General features: G+C 38.3%; 1 protein-coding gene across 8 annotated transcripts in view; it reads left to right on the forward strand.

The window, feature by feature from the left end:
* Positions 1-15,178, forward strand: part of TENM3 (teneurin transmembrane protein 3) — a 1,407,247-nt gene that overhangs the window by 1,088,232 nt on the left and 303,837 nt on the right. For all 8 annotated transcript variants that reach the window (XM_040418697.1, XM_040418698.1, XM_040418703.1 and 5 more), the window contains one exon: positions 5,349-5,586. In XM_040418697.1, the coding sequence (XP_040274631.1) occupies positions 5,349-5,586 (238 nt within the window). The remainder of the gene's footprint in view (positions 1-5,348; positions 5,587-15,178) is intronic.

Consider the following 15,178-nt stretch of genomic DNA (forward strand, 5'->3'; position numbering starts at 1 on the left):
CAGATAAGAACCATTGGGCCCATCTAGTCTGCCCAATATATCTGAATACTATGGATAGCCCCTGGCCCTATCTTATATGAAGGATAGTCATATGCCTATCCCATGCACGCTTAAACCCCTTCACTGTATTTGCAGCTACCACTTCTGCAGGAAGGCTATTCCATGCATCCACTACTCTCTCAGTAAAGTAATACTTCCTTATATTACTTTTAAACCTTTGCCCCTCTAATTTAAAACTGTGTCCTCTTGTGGTAGTTTTTCTTCTTTTAAATATGCTCTCCTCCTTTACCGAGTTGATTCCCTTTATGTATTTAAAAGTTTCTATCATATCCCCTCTGTCTCTTCTTTCTTCCAAGCTATACATGTTAAGGTCCTTTAAGGTCCCACTGATCTGATATTGATAAATTAGCCTAAAGACAGGTCACCAATATCTAAAGAGTGAAAAACCTCTTTAATGTGATAGGTCTAAATGGCTTGCATGCCTATGTCTTAGAATGCAGTGAATCTGTATTTAGAATACCAACCAAACAAGGCTCCCTAAAGCCATAATATAATTAAAAAATGTAACAGATAAGAGATGATTCCAGATTTTGAGTATATTATAGAATATGTAATTGGGGCTGAATTTCAATACCAGACAAACTTGGACAAGAGTAGTAGTGTTCTTTTAATCTTGAAAAAGTTTAATTTAGGGGTCGTGTAACCCACACAATCTTGAAATTTAGGAAGTGGGCGAAAAATAAAAATAAAGTTGCATGCTTAAAATGTTTTGGGTAATTTTTGTAGTATTAATATATATTTAAAAAAAATCACTCAAAATGCACTTGCACTTCCTGCTCTGTAGAGGTTACTTTTCAGCAGTTAAGCAGTTATGTCCTTATCAACATAGGCAGGAGTGCAAGGAAATGCAAAGCCTATATATAGATAACACAGAATTCACCATTCACAAAAGGTGAGAATCAAAGCTCACCATCCCATCCTGCACAATGACTTATGTCCAGATCACAAATAATGCCTAGAACGCTATCTGTCCAGTCTATATAAATATCCCCTTTAAGAGAGTTCTTCAGACCTAAATGTTGATGACCTAGAACTGAAAAAGATAGATAGAATAGGTCATCAATATCAGAGTGGTGGGGTCCAAATGAGACTTAGATTGAGCTTGTTGTAAATTTCCCAGGTGCTACACAGTGTATGGAGCTGTGCTAATTGTGGTTCACCACGGATCCACCTATCTGATTGATGAGGGTTCCAAGAGTCAGACACTCACCTATCTGATATTGATGACCTAAACTTAGGACAGGTTATTAATATTTTAGCAAAAATGAAAAGAAATTGCCTATCTGAGAGAGATGTACCTTGGTACCTCTCCCAGAGTACTGCACAAATTGGGACAATCAAATTAAATGGGGGGGAGGTGCAGTAACGTATATAAAACATAACTTTTAATAAATCTAAATTAGAAAACGGCACCTAACAAAAGACAAACAAACAAAAACACAACAAAGTGACCTAGCATTCGGCTCAAGGTACTAGTCAGAAGCCAAACGCAGGGCCCGAGCCAGAATTGCACAGAGGTTCCGCTGGCAGGAAAAAATGACCATAACCATAGCGATAACCATAGATGTCCACAATTGGGTGGATATAAATTGATACTGGTAAAAATGGTTAGATCTTACCGGTCCAGTTGGGTATCATCATGGAGATGTAGGTGGGGTGCCAGTGTAATAAATATAGCTCCAAGGTCTAGAAATCACATAGCGGATCTTGATGTGGAGCCGGGGTAAGGGATCGGGTGCTGTCCCTAATGTGCCCTACTTGAACTGGTATTCCCTAGTGACCTCCTAATGCGGAGTCATTGCCCAGAACGGGGTGGCCCCATCTGCAGTCCTTATCATTACTTTCCTAACAGCCCATAAACACTTTTTTAAGCTAAATTCTTACCTTACTTATGAAACTTTAGCTTACATGAGTGTGACTGTATGAGCTGTCAGGGAACCAGAAATAAAGGTTACAGTTGAGCCGTCAGAGCAGCTCTCTGATGGATTCACTGAGAAGGAGAATCAGCAGTCTGATGATGCAGATAAGTAGGAGGCTGTAGAGAAAAATTTATGAAGGCCAATTGAAGAAAGTCTAATTAAACAAAGCAGGAGATAAAAAGCAAAACTTGAAAACTGGCCATTAAAATAGTGAGCTGGACAGTATAGACATGTGTAGGCAGAACTTACCTACCTCACATGTACTAGGGCTTGAGAATAATATGTGCTCCTGGCGTTAGTGAGTTAACAAGACTCTTAGAAGCTGAAATCCTCTGGCAGTCTCCGTGATCCAATCCAAGACTGACACAGACCTGCACCCCACTGATACATTCATTCTAGCTCAGCATAGACACAGATAGATTAATATATTAATGTGCAGTGTTTGCTAACACAAAGGATCCGTTACTGCACGTCAGTCTAGGCAGTAGGCACCCTCCATACTGGTGCATGACATACATTAAACAGACTTTTCCGCAGTATCAGTTTTCGTCAGACAGATCTCTTTTAATTGGGTGCTTGCTTTGACTGGTTGAATTACCTTGTAACTGTCTTGTTGAAATGTGCCTCGAAGGCCTCAGCAGTGATTCTAATCAAATACAATGACACCCACTGGTGTGGATAAAGGCAGTTCTGATTAATTGCAGTAAAATCTACCTGACTCATAACTCTTTGATGAATTTATGTGCTCCTCTATTCCCAGCTATCCATCCACATGAATTCTCTGTACGGCAATAAAGCGGGAAATAGTGCTAAATATTTATTGTTAATAAGATTGGCAATCTAGCGGAATACGGGCAAAACTATTCACTGGGCTTTAACTCCCCTCTTTAAATATGAAAGCACTTTTGACTTGGCTTGTGCAAGGCTTGTTCAGCTCATGGAGCAATATGAGTAATATTCATCAGCTATGAAATGTTCAGACATGATACAAATGTAATTTCTGTCCAGAGTCAATGTAGCTGCAAGACTTACATTGTAGATTGGTTCACAAATCTTACTGCTGACACATAATTAATAAAATTCAGCTGCAGGTGTCTTATGCTTGCCATTCATATTTAATAGATGTTTTACGAAATAGTCATTGTTAAATAAGTTGTAAAAAGTGCACTTAATATTCGAGACATTACTGTCGCTGGACATTTATTATCAAATGCTGCTTTTGGTTATAGTTCTAAAGGTGACAACCACAACTAAATGGCATTGGAGTGCCTACAAAGGTTGCCACCCAACTTTTTGAAAGATCCTGTGTGGCATATGAATGTGCCTTTGCCTATTCATCCATTCTCATGAGTTTAAAGACCACTCCTCTCGAATAACTTTATACTATAAAGGACATCTTTTTGAAATGAGTTTCAGTCTCACTGCAAAATCATTTGCATACTTTTTACCATGGAGTAATGCTTGAAAAGCATGAAATGCTCCAATGCTCTTGTCAGGGGGGCTCTGAACCCGGACAACACCTTTAACAGTTTTTCTAACTGTGTGACTGGTACTTTCACTTTGTGCTGGTCATCTAATAACACTTATTTCTAAACTACTGAGAGGTCATAAACAAGTATTTAAGCTACATTCTTATCAGTAAGATAAGGATTGAGCTTTAATTAATTGAGCTTTGAGTGTTTATAATGTCAGAGAGCAGAGATAAGGAGGCCGCCTGCTCCCCAGATGACGGGAAAGACAAAAAATTCACAGGCAGCTAATAGAGCATGTCAGCTCTGTAAGATTCCCTATGGTTAAGGCTACATGCACACTACCGTATGTGTTTTGCTGTTCGCAAAGATCGGGTCCGCAAACAAAACAACGGATGACATCCGTATGCCATCCGGGTTTTTTGCGGATCCATTGTAACAATGCCTAAAACGGACAAGAATAGGACATGCTCTATTTTTTTTTTGTGGGGCTACAGAATGGACATACTTTTGCGGACAGCACACCTTGTGCTGTCTGCATTTTTTGCGAACTCATTGAAATGAATGGGTCCGCATCCTATCCGCAAAAAAAATGGAACGGACACGGAAACAAAATACATTTGTGTGCATGTAGCCTAATGAAACCAAAAGAAAAAAATAAATAAATAGGTACAATGCAATACTAAAAAAAAGGTGTACATAGCCTTTAAAACTCATTATCAGTATATGGCTTTTCAGGTCTAAAAGAAATTCAAAATTCCTCAGAGTTTGTAACGTAATACCACCTCAAAATTGATTATGAAATATGTATATATTAACATTATACTGAAGACATAAAATTAAGAATATAAGTAGTTACAAATTATTCACATTATCAAATGTATTTGTATAGCACCACCTATTGTTTGCCCTTTTTCTACTTTCTCTGTCCTGCTCACTGAGATGGACGCACATGCTTCGTTCCATCCTTCAACTGCCACCAGCTGACACACCCCTGAGAAAGGACACACTCTCTAAATTGCCAGCTTAAAATAAATCTAGCAGAGCAATTGGAGCAATGAATGAGGAGAACTCTGGATCCATGTGAGGTGCAGGGCTGGTTCTAAGTTTGTTAGAAAGAGATTGTCATGTACTATATAATATTGGGTTTTTATTTTTGGCATTAATCATGGGATAACCTCTTTAATTCTTTTTGCTCATGGCTATGATTAGAAATGCCCCCTTTGCCATGCGGGGGGTGTTTCTGCATTAATTAGGGAATTCTATCTTGCCTTTGCTACAATGAACTTAACGCTTGTTAGCTATATGAGTCTTCTGACGTTGTAATCAGATGTGATTTAGTCTGTTAAATATCTATGCTGCAACATCTGTTTCACAGAGTGACCTTCTGCTGGAGAATGCTTAGTGTCTATTAGCAAATCAACATACAGACCTACACACTCTGAAATCCTCTAAACTGGCAGGGTATACTGCTGTTAAGCTACTGGCTTGGTACAAATGATTACTGTTAAGTAATGCTTAAAAGAAACACTGTTAAAATAATTATAGGAATTACTTACGTTTAAAGAACCTGTGTGATCCGTGAAGAATTGCCCATGTCATTTCGTTTCACTTGCTTTTCCAATATTATTTTGGCTGTGGCTCTCGAAGCGCGCACTATCGGTATCTGTCAAATCCTGTTTATGAAAGTGCTAATGTAAATAAAATCCACTATAAAGAACCGAATGACAGTGTTCCATCTGTTTAATGTTAATTAGAGCAATATGTGCCCAAAGTAAATTTGTCTCTGTGAAATGTCATTTGAGACCCCGCAGTATAACCTTTTTTTTTTTTTTTTATCGAGTTAATTGCTCATTTTCAAATAAATTTCAGCATCTTTTTCTTTTGTTCTAATCCACAGAGCAATCGCCAAACAACCAAGGCCAGTCAACTTTGCAGCCTTTACCACCTACTCACAAGCAGCATCCTGCAGCACAGCAACCATCCATCACATCCCTCAATCGCAATTCTTTGACACATAGGAGGAACCAAAGTCCGGCCCCGCCGGCTGCGCTGCCCGCCGAGCTGCAAACCACACCTGAGTCCGTCCAGCTGCAGGACAGCTGGGTCCTTGGCAGTAATGTGCCACTGGAGAGCAGGTAACTTTATGTACTATGTATCATCTGAGGATGGTGGTCCTGGGTAATGCATTTGTTTTCAGTCTCATAGACGAGGGTGCTGGTTCACGCCATGACCTGCTCATGCTAGAATAAGATTTCTCAGTGCTTCATCCACCTCCTATTTCATGCATTTCATACCACCCATGGAGGAGTAGTGTGGGGCCAGCCTGATCCTCATGTACCCAATTTCATAAATTTCATGCGCTCTTGCCGGGAAGAATTTTTAAGTGATTCCTATTGCATAATATTTAACAGACGGGCATGTTGTTCTACTGACTTCAATAAACTGTCAACAAGCTTCTTGAGACATTTCATATTGACATTTATTATTACAGCCGCTTTAATCATTGTAGAAAAATGAAGAAACTAAATCAAGTACAGCAGGATAGGCAATCCATTTATTTGAGAACATCACTTCAATATTTAAATCTAAGCAGCAGAAAATTGGAAATGAAATTAAATCTTGAATTCTTTTATAGTTGAATCAAATACATTAAGCTATTCAATAGGCAACTTCACCACCCCCAGAAGCAAACAAACCTTTGCTACTAAGCCAACGCGCTTTTCACATATCGATAAGCTGAGCAGGTGTACAAATTCTAGCAATTATTCATTGCAAACTAGTAACAAATGAACGCTAAATGCCGTTAGACACCTTTATGCTGTCAAGTGCCTAGGCAAGCCAGACTGTGATAAAGACCCATTACCATAAGTAATAGTTGGCTTATGTTATTAATAATGTCAACAATACATAAGAACAAACCCAGGAGTAGAGATGAGCAAATTTCCTGAAATTCAATTCAGGTCCAATTCTAACATAGCAGTGTGCAGATTCGATTCAGGTATGAATAAATTTGCCCAGAATTGAAAGTACTCAAATTGCCCTAAAATGTTGTGTATGACACTCAGAGGTCTCTTAGTGCTGTATCTAACCTCTATTAAGCTTTCTAAAATGGTTCTCCATGAATTATTTTAAATGGCCACTTGGAACATGATCAGAACTGGTTGCCACCACTTGCAGAGCTGTGTAGATGGTAATGATGTGATCTGCCTATGATATGCCATCATGGCTGAGCAGCCTGACAGAAACACGCATCTATATGTAGCATAATCTGTAGTGAGGCCCTGCCACCTAGGCAGCCCTGCAAATGGAGGCAACCAGTCATTCTCACATTCTAGGACAGCGTGCCAGCAGCCATTTTAAATAATTCCCGGAGAACCCCTTTTTATTTTTTTCAATAACAACTCGTCTATGTGCAGTGTCAGTTACATCTGCGTTTTTTCCTGAATCAGGCAGGGGATCAGCAAAAACACTTACATTTTGATAATACTACCTGCTGCATCCATTCAGAACGGATCTGATTGTATTATCTCTAAAATGAACAAGGTGGATCTGGCACTAAAACCATTGTAAGTCAATGGATTCCGGAACCTTTTTTTTTTTTTTTTCGTGTCCGAAAAAACACATCCAACACGGTTTTGTGTATGGCATAGGAACGTAACCAAACGGAATTCTGGTGCACTCCATTTTGTTTTGTTCAGTGTTGTCCTCATTGACAATGAATGGGAACAAAACCAAAGCGTGTTCCTCTGGTTTTGAGATCCTCTGATGAATCTCAAAACCGGAAAGTAAAACGCAGATGTGAAGGTAGCCTTATAAATCCAGTTAAACAGAGTATTTTAAATATGTAGCTGTAGAAAATGAACTGGTTAGTATCACATGATCTACTGATGTCAGGACACATCACACTGCCCTAAGGCATGATGGGACAGCCGTCACATGACAAACGAGGAAGAATGATTAAATCATGGAGGATGGGAGAAAACTGCAAATTAAAAGCCAATTTAAAAGAAAAATTGAAAGAAAATTCAAGGAGGAATGGGAGCTAAAGCACTTGATGAAAATAAACTTTATAAACTTTAGAGTGAAAAGTAGTTTCATATATACAATATCCAGCTCACTGTACATCCACAGCCCCTCGTGCATGGATAGACCAGGTGGGCCCCCCCTTCACTTTTACAAAGAGCTGGCAGATTTTTTTTACACTAAGGGCTCTTTCACACGATCGAATGCCGTGCGGGTAATTCACTGCGTGAAAGAGAGCCAAGCCCCGTTCCGGACAGCAGAGATACAGAGCATTAACATGATTGATAATGCTCATTGCTCCGTGCCTCTCTGTGATCTTTTTACTACAAAATCACAGTGAGATAAAGTTGTCACCGTGATTTTGTAGTAAAAAGATCACAGAGAGGCAAAGACCATTATTAGTCATGTTAATGCTCTGTGCCTCTGCTGTCTGGAACGGGGCTTGGCTCTCTTTCACGCAGGGGATTACCCACACAGGATCCGCTCATGTTAAAGAGCCCTAAGCCCAATGAATGGCAACACTCTCCCAGTCCTAATAAAATCTGGTCCTACCTCATCCAGGGTGTCACTGGCGTCGGCGTGATGTCCACTGGATCCAGAACAAGGTCCCTGTGGTGATAGAGAAAAAAATAATAATCACATAAGGAAGGGATGGTGACTGCCCCTGTAAAATCACCAGCAGGGGGCGCTGTGCTGGCCTGTAAGACTGAGCCATGTCAATGTATAGCAGGGTAATCTAGGACATTTCCCCTAAATGCTACTACACAGTACTAATGCCCACCTTGTTGCCCCTCACAGTAATTAAGCCCACCTTGTGATCCCTTCAAAATAGTTATGTCCTCCTTGTGGCCCCTCACAGCAGTTATGCCCACCTTTGTTCCTGTCACAGTAGTTATGCCTACTTTTGAACAATTATCCTTATAACTTACGATTCACTTATTCTTTCAATTCTTATACCATCAATTTTTTGGATTTAAAACTTATTGTTGTCCCAAATGAAGTTATCCATACAGAAACTTTTCATAAAGCGGTGTCAGGTAACACAATATTAAAAGCATCTAGTCATCACCCTATTCACACTCTGAAGGCTATTCCAGTTGGGGAATTAATTAGAGCGCGTAGGAACTGCAGCACTGATATGGCATTCTCGAATGAATGCCAAACAATTATGACACGTCTATCCAAAAGAGGTTATCCAGAATGGATGCTGTCCAGAGCCCTGCACATAACTAAAAACAAATCAAGAGCAGAATTACTATATAAATTTAAAAAAGCGGAAATAATAAAGGGCAAGACAGGGAATTCTGAACAACCCACACTAGTCCTTACTTACAGTCGCCAATTCTCCCAGATAAAACGTATCATCACAGAGTGTCTTCCTATACTTTATGAGGATAGTGTCTTACATGACACATTGAGAAATGCATGCAGAATAGTATCGAGGAGACCAGGCACACTTGCTACTGTCCATTCACCTTTATGGTTTACACACACCATTCAAACCACATCCAGTACTTGGATGAACTATATTGGTTTTACTAAATGTGGAGGACACCCCTGCAAAACCTGAAAATTTGCCTTTCCAACAAAAAGTTTCCATAATTCTACTCACACTGAAACATTTCAAAAGTTATATGAATTGCAATACAACAGGTATTGTCTATGTCATACAATATACGGAATGTAACCTTATGTATGTAGGGAGCTCCTCTAGGAAGTTTAAAACTAGATTACTAGAACATATCAATTACATTACCAACCCATCAGCAGTAGGTATTTCAAATGCAGCGAAACATTTTATATTAGAACATAACCGCAGTATGAAAAGTTTCCGTACTTTTGCCATAGAGGAAGTAGGGGTTCCTCCTAGTTTATTAAAGTGCATATTAAAGTGTATATTAAAGTGTTGGAAGTTATTCTCATTACTGAAAAGTAGTTTACGACAAAACCCCTTTAATGCCAAGACAGCACTATTTGGATTCTGCTGTAATACTATTTTTTTCGAAATTCAAGATGAATTTGATTAGTTTAGAACTGATTTGGTCATCTGTACCCAGGGGGTTAGTATTTAACTGAATGTATACGGTAGATGTAGGTAAGTCTTCATTATTGAAAGCATCTGTTGTTTGAGTTATGTTTCTTTAAAACCTTATCACTGATAATATGAAGTGCTATCATGTTTTATACTGTATATATTAATCATTCATTCTATAGGGATAGCCCTATCTAGAGGAGTGCTATCACCTTGCATTTAACATGGCATTTTATGGCATTGCCATGCAACCAATTACACTGCAACTAGCACAGTAACCAATGAATTTCCATCCTCTGCAACCCCTATAACTATGGACAAAGAAAAACCATGTTGTAAAATCTTTTAAAATCTACCATAGTTTCTAGACTGTTCTTGAACTTAAAGTGTAACTGCCGTTTCATTTTTAATTCCCTAATGGTATAGTACACCCTGCTGTATAAGTGCTTTTAAATTTGATCATTTTCAGTTTTACCTGCTAATAACTCCCACAAGTGCATGCTACTTTCCTATTCAGCAGCTCTTATCTCACAGCGTTGCCATGTGCAGTCCGTCTTCTCAGTATTATAACAAGAGATGGATGAGCTCTGGGAGGAGGAGCCTGGACAGCCTGGAGCTGGGCTGAGGCAGAAAGTGGAGGGGGGAGGGCTGCTTTAGATGGTGATATCTTCTCAATGGGAGCAGAGAAATCACTGTTAGAAATAGAGTCAGGAATAATTGTGGGTAAAATCTGCTTTTACTTTCAGCTTCATTCACAACATCCCGATTTATATCATTGATATCTTCCCCTGTACTGAACAGATTTATGTCATTCTGGTACTATCTGAAAGCTTTCAGACAATACAAAGTCCATATTTAGCTGGAAACAAACCAAAGATATAAGCAGGTAAACCAGCCCCCCCCCCCCCCCCCCCCCCCCTGTCAGTCTGGAAGAGAATTAGGGACAGCTGGCTACTAAGAGGTTTAAAAGAAATGCTTACTGATTTAATGTAATTGTAGGGCTGCATGTGAGGATACACACTGCTCTGGGTACTGTGGGAAGTTATCTGTGTTCTGATTGGTCCTGCTAGTTCATGTGAGGAGAGCAAGGGCTTATGGGAAGTGAGGGAAATACAGGATGGCCTCAAGGAAGGGCAAAGATCATCACAGGAAGAGCAGCAGAGGCCATCTTAGGAAGTTGCTGAAATAGAGGCACAGAGAAATATGGTTGCTAAGGGCTGAATACAGACATCAGAAAGGTAAAATTAGCTGAAAAATGCAGCTTCATGAATACCTTCCCTTCAGCATCACACATGTTAGGAATTTCATTTTTGGTAGCGAAATGGCAGTTACACTTTAAGTGATCCTCAAGTGAGCTTCGGATCATAGATCCAACGTTACTTCGGTCAGAACTTCGTTTGAATGGTGTATGGAGATCCGTCTCTGTAAAGCATTTAAATGTATAGGCTCCAAAGAGGTGAAATTTGTTATCTCCGAAGTCTCACAAGACTTTGTTGAATAACTTCAGATTTAGATTTTTAAACTTGAAAAACATTTTAAAACTTGAATCCAAAGTCTGCTTCGGTACCGAGGTATGTGCCTGAAGCTGACTTAGAAATCAAGTTTTAAATCGTTTTCAATTTTAAAAATTAATGGCCGAAGTTATTCAACAAAGTCTTCTGAGACTTCGGAAATAACAAATTTCCCCGCGCCGGAGCCCATACATTTGAATGCTGTATGTAGACTAATCTCCGTATAACAATCAAATGAAGTTTTAACTAAAGCGACTTCAGATCTATGATCTGATGCTTGCTTCACCCATTATTGGGTTTATACAGATGTACTATAGGTTCACTTCCTTTTTCATAGTGAAGATAGGCTCATACCGTGTATGGCAGCCACAGAGAATTCAGAGACTAAGCCTGGCAATATACAGTAGTGGCTATAGATGTGTCCTTCCTTACCTTTTCTCTTGGCTCAACATATCCCATGATAACTGGTGCAAAATGGCCAGCCTTGAGAAAAAAACATGATATTACAATACTCTGTTGGGAGTTGTTTATGCTATATGTGTCTCTATATTTGGTCACCCAGAGGTTGTGATGTGAGCTGTGTCCTCTTGAGGGTTTTGCTAGAATGTCACAATGATGTATTGAATTTGTATCATAAGAAATATCTTTTCTAGAAAAGCATACAGTGCTGATACCCAACAAAATTCACCTGCCAACACTTGCTATAAGAAGAATATAGTTTATCGTCACACGGGTAGATGTCATGCGGCATGTGAGAGATGGCTCACAAGTTGTATGTTAAATATTGGTGCATCTTCAGTCTACACTTCCTCTATACACATTCAATGACTTAAAGTATGAAAAGCAGTTGTTCATAGATTCTCCTCTCTTTTAGGGTGGCAATCCTATACAATGTGCTAAAGCCTTGTCCTCTATAGTAGTCTAAACGTTTGCAACTATAAACCAGTTACATGAATGTATCTGTCTATACATTTTGCATATGTACATGAAAAGATATGTATGTCTGTATACTTATCACTTAACGGCCTATTATGTGCTTTTGTATGTTCTTCACAATAGTTGCTCCATGCAGCATACTGAAAATAGGAAGTGCTAATAGAAATGGACTTCTCATCTCTCTCCACATCAGTTATGACACAGTATACAACAATTTATTGTGAGACTCATTAGTACACCACTAAATGTCCCCAATTAATTAGCACTAGCTGAACAATTAATCAACACTGTAAATCACCACTGTCACCTCCACATTTTTGATGAAGTTAAAAAGACTGATTTTCCAGGTTGCGTGTCAGTATGAATGTGCATAGCAATGGTAAGGACTTGGATCTGACAAATATAAATATCGACAAGTCATTAACTGCTTAGGGAAAAAAAGGAAACATAAGCAAATAGATATAGAGAGGCATAGGAAATCATTAGCTCTCCATATATTTTCAGTGTTTGATGATATCATATTAAGATGTTGCAAACAGAAGGTATAATAATTAGTCACAATAGTTTATACATACATTTCCAAATAAACACTGTAGACAAATAATAAACTTTCTCATTAGGATATTTCCACCTCAACACCAGATTTCAAAGGCCATTGAAATAATATGTTCACTACATTAACCAAGTATGGATCAGACATCAGCCTGTTATACTCAATTGTGTGACCTTTTGAGATTTCTGTAGCTTCCCGCCTCATCAGTGCACAATTTCCACTTATTTATGATCACATTTAGAAGGCTCAGATCTCTCACAGAGTTGTATATCATATAAAAAATGCATAATCATTTGAAACATATGAAGCAAACCTCTAATCAAGAAAATAAAAACCAGGCAGAGAAAGTCATTCCCAAGCTGTAAATGCATTTATCCGGTGATTATACACATTGTATTATTTCAGCTGACAAATGGTCTGATACTGCTGTGTAAATGAGCCAAAGCCATTTCTAGGATATGATACAGTGTTGAAGACTCATACAACTAGCCTGCAATAGAGCATGCAATCAAGGGAACCACATGGATTAGCCTTGTTCATTGGTGTTACCTGTGTACCATCATTTGATCCTGTTGATGCCTATTATTTCCAGTGCCCAAGTTGGTGGTTTTGCATTAGTTGGTTGCAGCAGCGATGGGTTAGTTGTCACTAGCCTTCAAAACTCTTAGTGGGACGGTAAAGAAATCCTAACGGATTGAGCTTTTGTATTCTGAAATCTGGTCCAAGTTTGGTGCCATAGATACAGGAGACCTGTTATTGAGAACTAAAGTTGTTCATAGACAAGAATTATAAGTAATGATGTGAACTATTTTACTATTATTAAGAATATATATCTAGGCTACCATAACCATTGATTCCATGTGAAGGAAATCTGGGTCATTGTTTGGAACAACTAAGCATCAGAATGTTTCACTAAGCCAGATTTAAATACTTGACTGAAATGTAAATGCATGATATAATCATTTGTATTGTGGAAAATACGATTTTGGGTATGTCTAATTTAAGACTAATGTTCTTCATATCATGACCAAATCTTTAGATTGGATTGGCCAACTTCAGTTTTAGCTGTAGGAAGGACCCATTGCATGGATTGATAGCCGCTCCTGCCCATGATATGACCATGTAGATACAAATTTTTATTTTCATGTCAATTTTATTTTACGTAAACATAAAATTATTTTTCACTGTCAGATGGCACTGAATAGATGCAGAACAATATGTATGATACAATGTGGATATAGTATCTGCCTATATTACACTTTACAACCCTTACAAGCCCTCTAAAGCAGACCTTTTCATTTTTATAGGATCGTAAAACCATTGATATCAGAAATATTGCGGATATCTTTAACTGAATGCTAGGCCTAGTCTAGATATATTCTGTTCCTGGTTTTGTTCAGTTTAGAAGTATAACAATATGTTGGAGACCTTTTGAAGCAACCCCATTAAATATGGGAAACATCATCCACATTTTTTATACTATGTACTCAACAGTTCTCAGGTTCTCAACATTTTGCTAGAAAGTAAATTGGAATCTACTTAAGTTTTTTTTATTTTTATTGCGTTTATATGGGGGAAAGAATGTTTTCAATATTGCTCCCCTCCTCATTATGGTACCCTGTGACATCAGACATTGTCTCAGCCATAAACCATGCAGTACTAATTCTGGGTGTTCCATTTTTGATGAAGATGTCCTAGTAGATGGTGTTTTTTAAAATTTCAGGCACTATTTAGGACATTATTGTACTGTAGAATTTAAGGGACCTCCGCATGAAGACAGCCCCTGTTCATGTGCCCTATAAGAATATATGGACACCGTTTCACATCTGTTGGAGCATATCCCATTTTTGTACTTCATGACTGACCATTCATTTGAATGGAAACTATGTACTATTACAGTTCACTTGCATTTTCTGCTACAGTATACATGCCTCAGTGAGGCTTCCATATGTAAATTCAAGTTAAATTTGTTTGAATTGTTTTCCAGTGTTAAAGATATATCAATAGATACTCTTTCACATTGCCAACATGTGATAAGGATGTGGACAGCCAAAAAGGAATAGTGTCAATGTTTAGAGCTTGGATTTGGTCTGGTGAAACTTCTTGACCCATGAGGAATTAAATTCATTTACAGGAAAGGCCACAGTATGAGGGTGACCAATGAATATGTCACATCTGTTTAGTGGCAAGCACAAAGAAAGCTCTAGAAGTTATATTCAAACTACCATAAGCAAATGTTCCTAAAAGCTAACAAAAAGTTTGACATTTTATTTGAGTTTATAGATATAGGACTATCAGTTCTTTCAAAATGAGACCTGAAGATCTCAAGATATAGAAATTCCATCATAGAAATTCATGAGAAGGTGAGGTGAGGAGACCCAGCATCTTCATTGACAAAAATCATTTTCATGTATTTTCAAAAACACATCCATCATTTCCCATCTAAACAATGACACTTAATTTGTATAAATCAAAAAACCCTTTTATATTGTAATCAACTATATTTCCATCAATTACTCCCTTAGATTTAATCTGTGGTTTTATTTTTAATCCAATTTAGTTCATTGCTACTTTTCCTTCAGCTGTCATTTTACCAGATATATTCATAGATAACTGAATATGTGAATATTATAGACATCCACAGGCTCCTTAGGCATATATGGGTGATAGCT

Source organism: Bufo bufo, chromosome 2 (genome assembly GCF_905171765.1).
Source record: "Bufo bufo chromosome 2, aBufBuf1.1, whole genome shotgun sequence".
Lineage (NCBI taxonomy): Eukaryota > Metazoa > Chordata > Amphibia > Anura > Bufonidae > Bufo > Bufo bufo.